Source organism: Melospiza georgiana, chromosome 1, assembly GCF_028018845.1.
Source record: "Melospiza georgiana isolate bMelGeo1 chromosome 1, bMelGeo1.pri, whole genome shotgun sequence".
Lineage (NCBI taxonomy): Eukaryota > Metazoa > Chordata > Aves > Passeriformes > Passerellidae > Melospiza > Melospiza georgiana.
The window spans coordinates 42,470,177-42,487,288 of NC_080430.1; the positions used below are offsets into that span (position 1 = coordinate 42,470,177).

Consider the following 17,112-nt stretch of genomic DNA (forward strand, 5'->3'; position numbering starts at 1 on the left):
CTCTGTCCTGCATCTTGAAACTCTCAAAATTATCAATATTTGAAATAAAATTGTGGTAAGTCTTCCAAACCACATTATTCTGTTTTAGTTACAAGAAACTGTCCATACCCAACAAAAATAAGCTTTCCAAGAGCATAGTGTGAAATCAGTGAAAACTGAAGAAAGATTTTCACAGAGGGAATTTCTCATGTATCCAACAACATACTGAAGGAGCACAGTGTTGTCTACTCCAAGCTGCTGAGCACAGCACAGGGAAGTTCTTATTTGCACATTTTTCCGTCTCTCTCTCTCTGTAAACAGGTAAACATACATTTTATTTCCTATATGAAAAAATGATACCAAATATGTTGTTTAATGTCAAACAGAAGTCCTTTCAGCTTAACTTATACTGGGAGAAAGCAAAAATATGGATATTGCCTACTGAGTGGCTGGCTTTGCAAAACTGCATTGCCACTGCTGTACTAAATGTTATTCTTCAGGATACTTTTTCCATCTTTCCAGGCTCGTTTCCATTCCACAGTGGGGTCTTGTCCTGTTTGGCACATGGAATTTCTCTAACCAAAATACTGAGAATGTTACTGAGTGTTACTCTGGCCTTCTGATACACATCAAACTGATGAGAATTGCATTGTATTTCACGTGGACCCAGACAGAACAAAAAGTGAAATACAGGACTTAACAGCAAACTTGTTTCAGTTGCCTACTGGCTTATCATGGTGATAAATGGAAAAACACTATATTGACACAAACACTAGAAGCCTCAGTTGTAACAAAACTTCTGGGGAGCTTGCTTTGCCTGTTAATATAAAACATGACTGAGATTACATCCTATCAGCTGAAGATGATACTCAGGAGATGGAGCCAAAACATTGCAAATATTTTACACAGTTCCAAGTTAAGCTTGAAGGTCAATGATTAACCTTTGTCTGAAAAATAAAGCAACATTTGGAGTTTTGTTCTGGGGATGATCTAAGTGAAAATTCAAGGCTGCTTACAGATGAAAAAATTCTGCTGTCTCTAGAACATCACAAGTTTTGAAGCCACACAAAGAGAATTTTGTCCTTCTATGTCTGTCAAACACACTATTAGCCACATCGGGTACCACTCACAGAAATGTGGGATTTAGCTGAAGTTCAGATAGCCTATGGCTTATTCCAAGGGAGATTAAGCCACAAAGGATCTTACAAGAAGTAATTAGCAAAACTGACTTTGCTTCTTACTACCAGTTTTAGTTTGTTGGAACCTTTCAAAATTGCTCTTTACACTAACACTAGAATGCTTGCAAGAGCATCAGTTTAGATCCCTCACCTGAAACCTGATTACTTCTTACCCAGTCTTTCAGCTACTGGGAAGCAAAATCAGCAGAATCTAGTTAGATTTGACCAGGTGGACACCCTTACAAATGGCAGAGCTATCTTCATGCATGTGAAGGGGTGGAACCCAAAGTTTGTTTGGACCAGTGCCAACTGTACTCTAAGACTGAGGTGAATGGCTTCTACAGAAATGCCATCTGGTACCACTGGTACTGGATCTACCATTTTTTACAAGGCAGGCAGATGATCCCTACAGAAGAATGATACACTGTGAAAAAACAAGAGTCTCTATCCTAGCATTTTTCTGTACAGGTGGCACAGGAAGAAAGTAGCAATCTTGGTGGTCATCAGATTCAATTCTCTCTCTTCCAGTAGCAATTCCCTAACACACTGGATGAGAAGTGGTATTGAAAAAGTTCAGGACCTGGCCCTCAGGAGGTCACGAATCCAACAAATGACAATCAGATTCATGACATCAGATCAATGGCATAAACCACAAGACTGGAATGGCAACCTCCCCTAAAGACAAAAACACCTGACACCAAAACCCTCCTCTCAACCATCCAGTATTAAGGTCATGATGGCTTTCATGATTTAGAGCTGCAAAGGACATGTGAAATAATGCTGCAGGAACTGGGAATAGACTTATGTTACTCCAAAGGAGAGAGATATGTGCTCCCATCTTAATCTCACTTATGATGGAACAGCCTAAAAACTCATGAACTTCTATACCCAAAATAGCTTAAGTGTTCAGAACAAAAGGCTTTAAAGGGGATGGAGAGCAGACCAAAAGAGCTGTATTACTGGCAAGTTTGTGAAGTCTGGTGCCAAAGATCTAAACTAACAACACTACAAAATTGGTGAGCTCAGTAAGCATCAACTTTGACAGAGGCTGTATTGTTTTGTCATGAGAGGTTTTCTGGTATTAAATGTTTGGTTCTTCTTACTCAGGCTGTAGAATGTGTCTTATGCAACTCATGCTTTGAATGTGATTCAGGATTTTCAGGTGGAAAAAAAGCAGAAATCCTGAAGAACCAGGAATGGTGAAACAAGCTTGCTAGAAGTCTCCATCTCATCGTGCAGTTGGCAGAACCTAGAAGATGGGCAAACCCACCTCTCTCTAAGAGCCCGATCAAGGGAGAATGCAAGTTTTCCTTTTCAGTGGAAGCATCCATATATACAAATATGAAACCATACACAAGCTACTGTCTGCTTCAAACAAAGAGCTAATTAGATTATCAACTAAACCTTCAGCTGTGAGCAACGTGCAGGCTCTCAGTTCTGTGAAGAAAGGTATCCTAAATCAGGCATATCTCAACTGATTTTGAAGTTATTTTATTCTCAGTGCTTTTTTATTGGGCTTTTGGAGCAAAGAAATTAAGATCTAAGGTGCAAACAGTTGGGACAGTGACCTCACAAGTTACTGTAAGGCAGACAAAAGTAAATAGGTATTACTTCTACAGACTATGAATGAATGTGGAAAATATTTCACTCAAGAACAGCAGATGCACTCAACCAATGTACTTACCTACACTTTTATCTATGCTTATATTATACTTATATGATCACCTGCTGGGAGAAAGAAGCTAAGTGCTAATTCTTTGTAAGAATGGAGAATGTAGGTTCTGAGGCTGCAGCTTCCTCATTATCTGGTGATGCCATTGCAAAACATCTATATAAGTTAGTGTGATAGGGGAAAAATTGCTATTTCTGTGCTACTCTCTGCATTATCATCAATACAGTATTAAAAACCACAACTTGAGTTTGAAACCTTGCTGTAAATCAGTAAGGCACAGTCTGAACACAGTGGAAACTGTTTAGTAACTACTGGGACAGCCAGACCTTCTCAGCCCATTTCATATTCTCCTGCAGCCATTTTAGAGCAGATGAATGCTCCAGTCTGTAAACTTCTTCCATATTAACATTCACTGTCAAATGCTTAAGAAAAAGCTTTGGATCAGATAAATGAGCTGCCTGGATCAGCCTTTCCACTGCCTCGTGATAGGCACTGCTATTCTGAACTGTATCTTCAGATCTGTAAGAGAATTTTAACAAATATAAAATTAGGTACCATACAGGCCTACGTGTCACTTGTCTATCATTTTATACAGGCAGGAAAATGACAAAAACATTAAAATAATGCCTTGTATTTTTCACTGATAAATATTATGCTAATTTCTAGACAGATTATATTACTGTTCTGAAGAATTAAAAAGTTATAGAAAGAGTATTTTTAACATCTTTAATGGTAATGAAAAATAGTAAGCTTTAATACCAGTGCAAAGTAGCTCTGCAATATTCACAGCACATTTAATGAAAATAAAAGTCTCTGGGCTGGAAGATTCAGTAAAGGAATGCAAACCATTTAATGAACTGGATATACCAAGAATTCACGTACATGCTTGAATCCATAAGGTTCACTCAGTTTTGGCATGTAATTACTTTTGGAACAAGGCTGTGCCTAAGTGACATGCCTACATTTTTTGCAAAAGCAGAACTTACTATTTAAGAAAACAAACAGATACATACAGTAGCATACACATGGGAACAAGAGATAAAAAACTTCTCACTTATCCAAGGAACAAAAGTAAGAGATGTATTCTTTGAGAAGGATAAGGAAATCAAGATCTATTACTTACATGATCACATGAATAAATACAATCAAAATGGTACATATCTGACAACAAACCTTTTCAGTATTATTTGAAGAGTCTGGCTAGTAGTCCTTGAACTTTGAATATCACTGGCATTTGAAACAAGAAATATTTCAATGGCCAACAGCATCTCAACTTCAGACAGGTAAGAGGGAATCTTCAGAAGTCTGTGATATAAATTTCCGTGCAGCTCTGGGTAGCAACCCAGTGATAAAGCATCTGAGAGTAAATGCAGAAAATGAGGAATTAGGATTACCAATACTGAACACAAATCTCTCTTCTGTGTGACTAAATGTGGAAAAACCCCAACCCCAAAGTCTTAATGGATTTTACTATTTCACCTATGAAATGGCCTGACTGGAGAACACAGCACACAGTATTCACACTAATATTCACAGTTGTAAAATGTTGGGATTTTTTTTCAATGAGTTTTATCAGCTATGATTAGAAAGCTGTGTCAGAAGTCTGGAGACAGCAAGTCTGTGATAACACAAGTACAATTTAGGCAGGTCAGAACAGAAGCTGTTAATCATGGTCAAAGTGAGAGAACATTTGAACAGCATTTCCTGCTTTGTTCCCCTTTCTTCTGTCAAGTGATCCCAGAAGCCCAACACAGCATTTCAGGGGAAAAAAAAAAAGAGATGAGGAAAAACTCTAATTCCAATGTTAACAAAACCAAGTATCCATGCCAGAAAGGATGGTCCCTTAAAGCAGTCTGCTAACCACAATGATTCTAAGACAAAATCAAACAGTAAATAATGTGACTGTATGGAGAGACCCTCTGCAGAAATGCTCATCCAGTATTATCTTAGCTCAGAAATGGAGAGTTGAAAACAATTACAGACTATCCGTTTTTAGCTGAAATGAATTTTCTTTTAGTTGGGATAAAATAATTAGCTAGACTTCTCAAATCTTAAATATTAATAATTTTACCACCACAGAGATGCCGGTACACTTCTAGAGAAAAGTATCAGGAAATCTAATTTGCCTAGATGAAAATGTGAAGATGATGCATTTTTCAATCATTTCAGAGCTCACATACTTGAAATTCTGGAACTGAATGTAAAAAATTAATTTATCACAATTACATTTATTTCATGCCAGGTAGTATGCACTCTTTCTTATTTTCAATTCACCATTTCCTAATAAGTATTTTTGGTTACAAATAAATTCCTGAGAGTGACACAGAAAGCACTGTTTTTCTTTTTACTCATACTGAAATGTTATGAGTGCATTATCTAAAGAATGTAAGGGGAGCATATTGTTCAAGAAGGAACTTACTTTTGTAATAGGTCCTAGCTTTGGACCATAAAGAACTTCTTCCCAAAGCTGTGATTAATCCTCTAAGTAAAACAAAATCAATAGCAATTTTTTTGGAAAGCATGAAGTCTACTGCAGAAGATGAGACCCCAAGGTTCTTGTTCTCAAAACAGGCATTTATCAGCTTGTTAAAAAGGCAGCTGTATTGAGAAGCATCTATAATATCTGAAATGAAATTAAAAATATTAACTACTGAATTAATGAAAATGCAAATCTAGTTGAAGGATCATTTTCTCAATCAGTACCTAAATCAGAACTCTTGCCCCTATCAGTAAGATGGAACAAGGTTGGGATAACATGAATGCTTTATTCATCAAAAGTCTTTTCATACAGTAGTTCGCTCACATTTTGAAGGACAAGTGTTAAGGTTCAAGTAACAATTTGCTGCCAAAACCAATAGAATCACATAAAAATACATTCACTTGCTACAGCCTATAAATACAATCTTCATCTGATCTCTCAGATTTAAGATTTCCACCAATAAAAACCCCCTTGGTTTTCTGCTTCTACTCTTACTCTGAACTGTCACCTTTTTGGCAGGACTGAACAGCCTTGTTGTATTTACCTCATAACTTGAAGAACTAGGTTCCTTTCAGTATTGTCTAAAGTAGATGGTTTTCCAACCAATCTCTCCTAAAATATCTAAAAGTGGCAGTAGGCTGAGAGACCTACACACAGGAATCAGCTGAGGTTTCCTCAGTGGAGCCTAAGTAACTACATATCTCATTTTGAAGTACTCATCCAAAATTTGTCAGATAAATTGAGCCTGACAGAGCAGTTGGTTCTTAACATGATATGTAAGAGATGCTTAGGTAGCCAGCTCAGTTAAAGAAAAAAATCCCCACCTCATTCACCTGAAATTAAGATAAAATAAAATTAAAATATTCCTATTTTATCTCACTGTATAGACTGTACAGATCCTTAAAAAATTAATGAGTCTTTCTGTCGCCCTGCGTAGTAACTGAGCAAAAGATGACAGGTGTGTGTGCACATCCAAGAGTGTGTGCACAAGTGCAGCAAGAGCAGCAGAGCACAACACATATTTAACTGACACTATACTCTTTGGAAAACACAAACAGGCTTGTATAAACCCATCTTACTTCAGCAAATTTAGTTAGAAAACAATACAAGAACAGCACAGAATCATCTGTTAAATTTTTAACTCTTTCCACAATATCTTTTTCTTTACTTACCAGAATGTTTCTGCAAACCCGGTAAGTTCTGCAGAACTTCAAATGCCTGCCTGTACAAACTCTTCCTCAAGTATTTGTGCACTATTGCACATAAGAGATTATGTCGATTGAGGATGTCCATTTTATCACAGGGCCACAACGGTGCATCTGTGATCCACTCTGACTCTGTGGCAAACAACAGTGCAGTGTTATTTCTAACAACTGGAACTTTTGATGTTGAGACTTTGAGCCATTAAGAATGTACTGTAAATTGTACCATGACACAAACTTCAGAACTGCACAGGAAGTGCAGCTTGACTTATTAATAATTTGTTTCTCATGACCAATATTCCTTAGACTGATTCTCTGAACTGTTATATTGCAAATCATCCCTTTTGTGAAATATCACTGCAGTAAAATGGCCTTTCAGTGGCATATATAGGTATGTATGTATCAATGTACAGCTATAAAACTGAACAGCAAATTTACACCCTTAATATCACTTTACAGCATACATTCTATTATTTTTACTTCTGAATTTCTTCTATTTTCAGCAGATCAGAGTGCCAAAAAGCCATATGTAATAATCGCATAAATATGGTTCTGTTCTAAAGCAATTATACTAAAAGAGGATCCTATGAGGTGCAAAGGAATATTGCATGGACCCAAGCCAGAAATTTGACACTGAATGTCCCCTGGTTCAAAGGAAAACTACACTCCCAGCATGGGACAGCATCATTTTCCAAGCTGCACTCCTCCTTCATTATGGCAGATTTTTAGGTAGAATGGTGTTGATAGTAGAATACTGTGAAAGCATCTGAAAAAACTAGCTGTAATATTTCTTATACATATAAAGAAGAACATTAACCAGTAAGATGATCACCTTTCCTTTGCCTCAGTATTATTGACTGTATTTAGTAACACAGACCAGCTTGTAACTTTTATCTGAAATCTGTCATAGAAGTGAACTGTTCAAATTTAAGCCAAAATTTTAAGACAGGCTTACCTCTCAATACCCTTGTTGCTCCATCCAAATGTCCAGAATAAAGATAGATTTCTGCGGCTTTATTAACAATCTGACATCTGGATGCTGACTTCCCTGCACCTACAAGTCCTTTCAAGAGTGTAAAATCTATCTGCAGCTCATGCAGTTTATCCAAAACCTTCCTTCCCTGGTGTAAGAGGGAGAGGGAAAGAGGGAAGGTCAGAGAAAGCAATGGTATCAGTGAACACAGAGTATATTTATATAAAATATAACAGACTTAATTTGGTGACACAGATTTATAGGTATCGATGCAGTTACCTGTTCCAAACTGAGTCAGGGGTGAAGTCTAGTAGAATTTCAAATGAAGAATTTAGGGTTTTTTTACTATGTAGACAAAAAACTCTACCAACCTATTGTCGAAGAGTTCCCAACACACTATTACCCATAACATTATTTCTACTATATAATGTTCAATACAGTATTTTTAATATATTTTGTAATTTATTTTTATGTGCTTACTTTGGTTTAATATTTTTAATTTTGATTTCATTCAGTACTACACAATCTAAAACGATCATACAGAGAATTTTCATTTTGCAGCAGAGACGTAATTGTTAAACTGAAATAATTACTCCAGCGTAAGTCAAAGAAAACACTGATGATTGTAAGCAGCAGGACTATAAATGGGAAGAAGCTGGGCCTATCTGGCCAACACTGTAACAACCAACAACTTTATCATCACATTCCAGATTGGTATTTAGACTGGTTTTCTTCAGAAATTTCATCTTACCAACTTTTTGGCTGTTTGTTGCATGTTTTTTTGAAGTACATCTGTTTTATGAAGTTTCCTTACCTCTTACAAAGAAAATTCTCTTCAGGACCAAGCAGCATACATATTTTACCCCCAAGAGCCACCAAAGCTCTGCAATAAAGGGGTTTGATGTTCTTGAAGGAAAAATGATATGAAAAGCACATTTTGAGTTTCAGGCAGTCCAAAATATTCATAAAACAGCACAGGGCATGTCCTAAAGCCAAAATTAACTTGGGCAGAGCAGGAAGAGCAAATTCATTACTATCTTACTTTCTTGACTACCTTTTGGGCAGAAAAGACATGGACCAAGTAGATACTAGCCCATCAGCCCAGGATTAGGGATTTATCTGATATATAATGGAGTGAAACAGGTAGAGAGAGGTAAGAATGACAGCTTCCTGAAGCAGAGATAAATTTGGGATCTGCCAGTTTTGATAAAAATCATTCAGAGCAGAACCTCATTCACACTCTAATATGATGAACACAGGTTGTCTACAAAGCTTTTTGAGGATCTTGGTCAGTAATCTCTTGAGAAGCAGGTTTGATACTAACACAACACTCTCAAAGAAATAAAGATCTTTTGCTATAGACATGAAAGAAATCATAGTACTACTTTTAGTAACTCATGTTGTACAAGAATAACACTATATGTGCTTCTCACACATTAGGAGAAGAAATTAGGACATGAAGATGAATCTCCTTGAAATATCAGGGGTTATGCAATCCAAGATGAGGCTCTCCCTTAAGATGGACTGGAAAACAGCTAAAATGCCTGAAGGCACACAAACACTATATGCTGAAGAAGAGAGCCAAAACCCAAGCCAAACGAAACTCTTCAGCGGGCATGTGAGCACTGCCACTCCTCAATGCCAAGAATTTAGATTCTCTCTTCTGTGGTCAGGAGTAGCTTAACTGCTCTAACTGCTAAGTTTTATGGAACAAAAAACCCTAGAGTTCCAGTGCAGTATTATTCAAGTGCTAGTGCAAAGACCCCCTCTCCTTCCCTTTACTCTTAAACAGTACCACACTGTGCTGCAGTTCGAAAGGAACCCGCTGAATACCATTCAACTCATGAAGGTAATGCTGCAAAATTAATGGTTTATCAGAATAGGCATCCTGTCTCTAGACCAAGCACCTCTAATATATATCTCCTTGGCTTGACCCTGGAAACAGACTGAGCAGTGGACAGGTTTTTTATGTAACAGAATTCCTGAAGGGCATCCCCGAGAGACAACTGTACAAAAGACAATTTAATTCCTCGATGTGAACTACGAAGGGTTCCCTGATGGTAATTTGCACAGAAAAGCCAACCTAAAACTTCAAGAGACAAAAGGGGACTGAGAGCATTTCCTTCTGTTCATAAAAATGTATGCTAAAAATCATCCTGTATGGGATGACAAACATCCCTGAGGGCTTGGGGATTGACCAAGGGGGGAGAATTCATGGGATGCTACACATCCCACTACAGCATAATTATTAACTGAAAGGACCAGGCACAAATTCAGAATGGGATCACTGACCAAAACACAATCTAAAATGACTGAGGGTTAATGTTACTTCTTGTGCTATCACTTTTCATGTTACTTTCTATAAGAGATCGAGTTTGGTATGCACTGGTTCCTTCCAGGAAGAAGACAAATTTAACATTGAAATGGATCTTACTGCAGTGAAATTATGACCAATACTGCCTGGAGCATAAGGAATGTAAAATATCCAGTCAAAAGTCTAGTCTCTTAGCCCTGGCCCTGTGTAATGTTTGATAGCAAAGATTTGATTGTAAAGGTATTTCTTTGTGACCACTGGAGTTTTACAAGACTCACGGAACTTAAAAACTTAGATTCAGAGGAAGAAAAGCACTTCAGCAGTTCTGGGGAGCAGGGAGATGACCAAGAACAGATGTGCTACACTGATTTTCTGTCTTCCTGGCCTTATCCATTCTATTTGAGGTCAGATGCAGAAACACCAGTGCAGGAAATTGCCCAAACTTCTCTAAATGTCACTTCATCTGGGAGGTCTCAGAATACAACATGATTGCCAAGTGGAAGAAAGTAATGTTTCTGGGAAATAATGCCATCAGCGCCTCACCTCAGAATCTCAGGAAGGCCTGTATCTTAGTTCAGATTCAACCTCAGCTCAGAAAAATCACAAAATGAACATGAGCAATCAGTTTCTAGGTTGTAAGACCAAGTTATGACAGGCTCCATAGAAGACTACTGCTGAGAAAGCCACGATAAATGCGTTGGTCCAGCTGGACAGTTAGAAAGTGCTAAGACAGCAGGGAGGCAGGTGGCACACCCAGTCATTCCACCAGAGAAACTAGAGTTTAATATCCAGAAGAGAAATTGCTAATTCTTTTTCTCTTTTTCTTCCAGTCAGGCTCCTGTAGAACTGCATACCTTTATCCACTGCAGTACTTTGTGATACGAATACATTGCGCTTATCCCAGTTCTTCCAATGAAAAGGCTGTCTGCTTTATTATGCTGGGAATTTTTCATTACTGGAAAGAAAAAGAATAAGGTTTATTTGTTTATTTATTTAACATGTAAATGCAGTTTTAAAGAAATTACACATTTCAAAAACACAGTAATTGTGAAAATACTAAATGCGTTTTTCTGAAATGTTTGCCATTGAAAGCAGCAACTTCCTAAGTCTTAACATCAGAAGGAGAGTAAATAACTATAGTTTATTCAGACAGTATTTCACAGTAGTCCAAGTCATCCATAAAATGACTGGACATGTGATGGCATAATTTAGTAACATCATTACTTGTAAAGTAAGCTTTACATTTTATGGCACTATGAAGAAATTACGGCAATTGCAGAACTGAGTAATTACAACCTCTTTGGAAGCACTTTGAATTTTTGACCAGTGGTCTCAAAGTAGGGTGTGAGTACAACAATCCATTCAGTTGTGGGAAAGAAATATTTTTTGTACTATTAGAAAATAAAAATAAGTAAAATACTTTCAAATACAGTGTTTATTTAATATTTAGCTCGTATTTGTAATTCCTGTTTTTGTGTACGGTTTATAGAGAATTTAATATTTTGGAGTAGTAGCACATGTATATAACATATAAATAAATAAATTGTGGGTCACTGCTCAAAAATTTTTTACTGATGGAGGTGCCTATCAACTGGGAGACCACTGCTCTAAGAAAGAGACTAAGTTCCAAGCTCCAACAAAATCTTCTCCTTCTGTCACAACTTGAAGCTTTTTTATGATATGAAAGTCTGTGGTCAGAAAGGATATGTCACATATCTGGAATAAATATTCATTATGTTTTAGTAGATAATACAGGTTGAAAAATATCTAAGTAATCCTTTGCAAAACTATTTAATATTCCACTGACACTTTACCAAGCCTCAGTAATCTGCAAACTCATTAGGAAGAATGATACAGATATGCAAATGAAGGGGCATAGGGAGGAAAGAGGCAAGAAAACCTGCCAGAACCATTAAAACATTGGGTTCTCAAGCACCCAGCCCTTGCAGAAACCATTGATTCTTAGGAGAATAAAATAATTCTTAAAATCCAATTTACTAAAAAAAAAAGGTAAAAATTATATACAGTTGTAAACTGTTCAATGTGTTTTAAAACACACAAGCATATATATACTTACAGCAGTAAAGCTTATTTATGCTATTAATATGATGTAACATTTTCATGTGACACTTTACATGAAAATACTGAAATACATTTGCTGTTGTTCTTAGCATAGGCCATTTTTATTGAAAGATCATGAATTCTGGGTTCTCTTTTTGATTTCACAAAACTCTACTGCTCCTCCTTCTGAATCTTCCTTAAGTGTAAGCATTTTATCTCTACTGGAAAACAGCTTGTGCTGAACATTACAGCTGACAGTATTTACACCTCAAAAGATTCAGAATATTGTAACATAAAATTAACTAATAATCAGAAAACTATATGAATTAATTTTTTATCTCTTTTAAAACCTCTACGAAAAGCATTTCTTGCATCTTAATTTTACCTATATCAGCAAAATCACAAAAAGGGACTCCTGGTCTGTCTGCCTCAGAATCCTTGGTTAGAATTTCAGCAATAGATAAAAACAATTTCTGAAGATCCTCAAAATGTTCACATCCAGTTCTTGCATTAAGATACAAAGCTCCCAGCTTGGTCCAATCCCTTTTTTCCTTGCAGTGCTGAAAAGGAGGTAAAGGATAAATATAAGCAAACCTGATTCCAGAAAACCAAACAGAAAATAAAGTGAAATTTGAGATCTGTACCTGGGATAAGACTTAAAGGAGAAAAAATGCAGATGAAATCCTACTGCCAAGAACATTCATGGTCATATGGCAGTTACATGTTGCCAAACTTGCATGGACTGCTAATTACTTCTATCCCTCAAGAAATTAAATTCCTTTTTTCATGTCATGACCCCAATTGAGAAAGCTCATAACTTATTCATCCTATTTAGGAACTGGCATTTATTCAGTATTTTTTTTCCCATGATGCATGCTGAGTTTATGGTTATTTTCTATATGAATTAGTCTTTTGCTTGCCAGATAACTTGATGACTTTGGTGTTAAAGGAGTAAAAAATCAGTACTGTTTTTTCCCTTTTTATATTTCAATCTCTGGATCTACACAGTATGTGTGATAATATGCAAACTATATTATAATTGTGCATAATGAGTAATCTGACCTTGAACATGAAAGACACAAGCATCCAAATAAAGAATGTTTTACAACATTTTCTTATTCTTTAAAATACTGCTCAATGTTGTCAATTGCTTTGACAATTTTCTTATCTATTTTTATACCAGATATGAATTCTATCTGCCAAATAATGTATTAAATAAATTTTTGGTGAGGAGTGATGTACCACTACCAGTTACAAGCACAACAAATGTAAAGCAGAGGAAATAATTGCTGAAGTTACAAAATCTTTCAATTTGATGCAAAATAAAGATAAAAAACTACAAGTATGTAAATCAAAAGACTGACATTACAGAAGGGCCAAAGACAGTTTTCTCCTGCATGTTAACTCTTTCCATACATGGCTTTGCATAAGCTCACTATATGTATAGTAAAGCCCACTAATAAAAAAATGTATAGAAAGCCCACTAATAAAAAAAATGTATAGAAATTGCTATTTCATGTAGGCTTTAAAGAAATCATGAAGAATGCACATACTATACCTGAATTTCAGCCACTGCTAAGTTGTAGTCAAAAATCCATGTCTTTTCAAAATATCTTTCCTTAATTCTTCCATATGAAAAAAAAAAAGAATACTTGAATTTTAACATCCTATTGAACAACAAATTATCAAATATGAACATTAAATGGATGTGATTTTTGATCCTATTTGCTTCACATTACATAAACTGCACACTGGAAATGCTCATTTAAAATCTTGCCAAGGGAAGTTAGCGATGTATTAAACAAATAATTGAGCAGAGCTATTTTCACAGATGCTGCATATTTGGTTTCCACTAAGAATCAAAGGTATGTTTATGAATCACAAATTTAGTTTCTCAACTTTTTTGTTTGTGTATTTGAGGCAGATGATACAAAAATGAAAAAGGATCACAATCTGGTTCAAGAGATGGTTCAAGTATTAGCAGTTTTTGAACAGATTTGACGTTTTGTCCAGCATATCCCAGCAGTACTCAAAAAATGACCCTCCTCCCTAGCAGTGTTGGCACAAATGTTTATGTAGTCATACTGTAAAGGAAACTAGAAAACTACTTCAGATTATAAGTAATCCTAGAAGGGTTGTTTATTGCAGAAGTACCATTTGCTGAAGTGGGTAAAAGATATATTAATATTATAAATTATATATTATACCACGATGTTTCTAATTTGGCTAGCTATATGAACTATCACAGCTGGCAGCAAATTGTACAATGGTGATTGATATGGAAAACTAATAATTGAGGTCAGAATCTAAATTTTGATTTAACAGTGCTTGGTCTTTAAAATACAGTAAATTGACAGCGCTTTAAAATACAATTGGGCATGATATGATAGTATTTTCATTCAACACATCTTTTAAGGATTCCACATAAATTTATAAAAAATAGATACTGAAGAAGGAGTTAAGCAGCTATAATTAGAGAATGGCTCCTTAAAGACATACCTGGACTTTATGTTCAAGACAGTACTCATTTCCCAACTGGAAACTTGCAACTGGCGAAGTAACTTAATAATGTAGTCAAAATGTTCTAACTCAAGGAACATACCAGCATCAATGAGCTGAGTAATATCAAACAAGGTAAGAAAAGTAAGCACATTAAAAGTTGTGATGACTTAATGCATCTTCAGAGGTAAATGGCAAACAACATTGGGAAGAATACATTGCAGCGAATCTCAGTCAAAAATGAAGGAATAAATGAAAATCTATACCACGAATTCAGCTACTCACAATAACATTTTTCATATTATTTCAGTACTGGTTTTTAAATTGATATGTCTGAGTTTTCAAACAGGCAATATGTGTAAACACAGTATTTCAGAAATTCCAACAAGCAGCAGTAGTACAAATGAAACTCATACCTTACAGAAGGTACTGATTAATGTAGGCACAGCATTTCTTATATTCAAAGAAGCCACATGCTCAAAAACTTTCAGAAGAACTTCTACAGCTGGCTAATATAGACAAAAATAGCACATTCAGTTTTTCAACTCCCTTCAATTAGAAAGTGTAGAGATTTTGTAATAGGGTATTCTGAATTACTCCCCTCACCCAAGATTTAAGTACCAGAGTAAAAACAAACTTATTACTATAAATAGCATAGTGCTCAAAAAACTGAAATTATGAAACTAAGATTTAAAAAATATTACAAAGTCACCTACCAGTGTCTTGATTTGTACAATTACATTCAATATCTGAAATACTTCCGGCAACAAACAGTTGTTGAGCAATGAAAGAAGAAGATCATTCAGCACTTCAGAAGCAAAATCTATACCAGGAGTAACTTCTTTGTAATACTGCACAAATATCTGGACTGAAAAAGCAATTAAATTGAATTTCACTTTGGGGTTAACTGATGCTAACTATTTAAACAAGTTATTTCCTTACATTTTAGACACAGTGTAATGACGCTTAATTGTCCAAGATATTATGGAATAGGGATAGGAGAAATATGAATTAAAGGATCCAGTTTGAATACAGAGTTAACCTTTCCAGAACCAAACTGACTATTCTGAAATATGTTGTATCATTGAGCTGAGCACTGTAAGCTCAGTAGGTTCCCAGCAAGTTTAGCTGATTTGGCGCACCACAAGAAGAATGCACAAACCCAGGCTAGATTTGGTACATGCATCAAGGTAGTAAGGCCTTTCCAGACAGGAAGCTCTAGGAAGTGCTGTGTTACAGTGGATGGTCTTACAACCTGTTCCAGTGCCACCCACCCTTCCTTGACAAACATATACTGTGGCCTGCTGGTCTCCAGTGTTACCCACATTAAAACACTCATGTTCAGCATGGAACACTGCAGCACACGGAACAGCTGAATTCCCCATTCTCATTCTAGTACACTCTAAGAGGCTTTCAAAACCTTAAAGACTGCTCAGGACCGGTGTAAAAGAAATCACTGTCCAGAGTAAAAACAAAACAAAAGCCCTTTCTGACTGAACTCAAAAGCTCAGATGGGCCTGAATGAACTGCAGTCCCTAAAATGTGTTAATCATAATCCTTTGCATACATGGTGTAAGGACTAAACTAAATCTGTTGGGGGTGGGTGCAGTAGCAACACTTAATTTCAAGAGCTTCCATTCTCACCTTTTTGGGTTTCTGATGTTTGGCCAGGGTGTTCAAAAGCACCTTAATAAAATTTAGGTTCTGTTAAACCTCCTACCTGCCCTATTTACATATTTCTACTCCCAAATCTAGTTACAGTCAGGTATATTCATTTTATAAAGAAGTAAGACTGCTAAGAACCTCCTGAGCTAAGTGCTTATCTAAATTTCTAGCCTTACTGGGAAACAGAACCACTAAAACACAGGGATTGAATGTATTCTTTAATTTGAAGAACTTTTTATTCACTGCTGAAGTGGCAGTCATTTCTATTTTGACAGCCTATATAATTTGCTTTAAATAAGCAAAGTAACAAAGATCATCAACAGCTACTGCTATACCATACCTGCACGTTTTAGGAGGCCTGATTCTTTGATACTAATGTATGTCCTAAGAATTGCCATGCAAATCTGTAAAAACAAAAAAAATTATAGTAAAATGTAACTTCAGTTTATGCTGACCAAAAGAACTACTCACAAGCATGAGTTCTATTCTATAATGAGCTTTACATTGCTTCCATGTAAGCCATACATACTGATAAATGATTTAAGAAGGTAATGGGGTCTGTAGGCAAAGGCTCTGTCAAATGGCCAGCAAATCAAACTGAAAAATAATGCAGATGCAATGTTTGGGAAAGAGGCTGCTGGGACCACAAATGTTTGCATGTGTATGTATATACTATAGTAAACAAAAAAAAAGAAGAAAAAAAGAAAATTTGACAATGCAGTTACTTCAGAGCTAGCATAAATGTGGCAGACTGTAAACCAAGAAAGGGAAGCAAAAATGTGAAAGTGAAACATGATAAGTAAAAATTCCATGAAACTACCAACTAAGAAATCAAAAAATCATCCAGAAATTAAGCTGGTAACACCAATTGTCACAAAGAATCATTCATAAGGACACAGAACAAAAAGCTCAGAACGAACTTGATTTAATGAGCCATTTCACCACAGACTGAAGTGACTAAAAAAAAATCCACACCTAGATATTTTAATGCTATTTAGTATTGGAACATTCTTGTCTTAACATCTTAAGCTGTCAGCTTTGTGATACTTACACATTTTACATATTTACATACTTACACTACTCCATCTCT

General features: G+C 36.0%; 1 protein-coding gene across 1 annotated transcript in view; it reads right to left on the reverse strand.

The window, feature by feature from the left end:
* Positions 1-397: 397 nt before the first annotated feature.
* Positions 398-17,112, reverse strand: part of TOPAZ1 (testis and ovary specific TOPAZ 1) — a 39,039-nt gene continuing 22,324 nt past the window's right edge. Inside the window, exons 11-23 of the mRNA XM_058035748.1 lie at positions 16,363-16,426; positions 15,074-15,225; positions 14,774-14,866; positions 14,358-14,473; positions 13,417-13,483; positions 12,244-12,418; positions 10,652-10,752; positions 7,466-7,631; positions 6,481-6,645; positions 5,249-5,452; positions 4,003-4,186; positions 3,156-3,348; positions 398-552 (exon numbers count right to left, since the gene is read on the reverse strand). Coding sequence (XP_057891731.1) covers positions 469-552; positions 3,156-3,348; positions 4,003-4,186; positions 5,249-5,452; positions 6,481-6,645; positions 7,466-7,631; positions 10,652-10,752; positions 12,244-12,418; positions 13,417-13,483; positions 14,358-14,473; positions 14,774-14,866; positions 15,074-15,225; positions 16,363-16,426 — 1,764 coding nt within the window. The 3' untranslated portion in view covers positions 398-468. The remainder of the gene's footprint in view (positions 553-3,155; positions 3,349-4,002; positions 4,187-5,248; positions 5,453-6,480; positions 6,646-7,465; positions 7,632-10,651; positions 10,753-12,243; positions 12,419-13,416; positions 13,484-14,357; positions 14,474-14,773; positions 14,867-15,073; positions 15,226-16,362; positions 16,427-17,112) is intronic.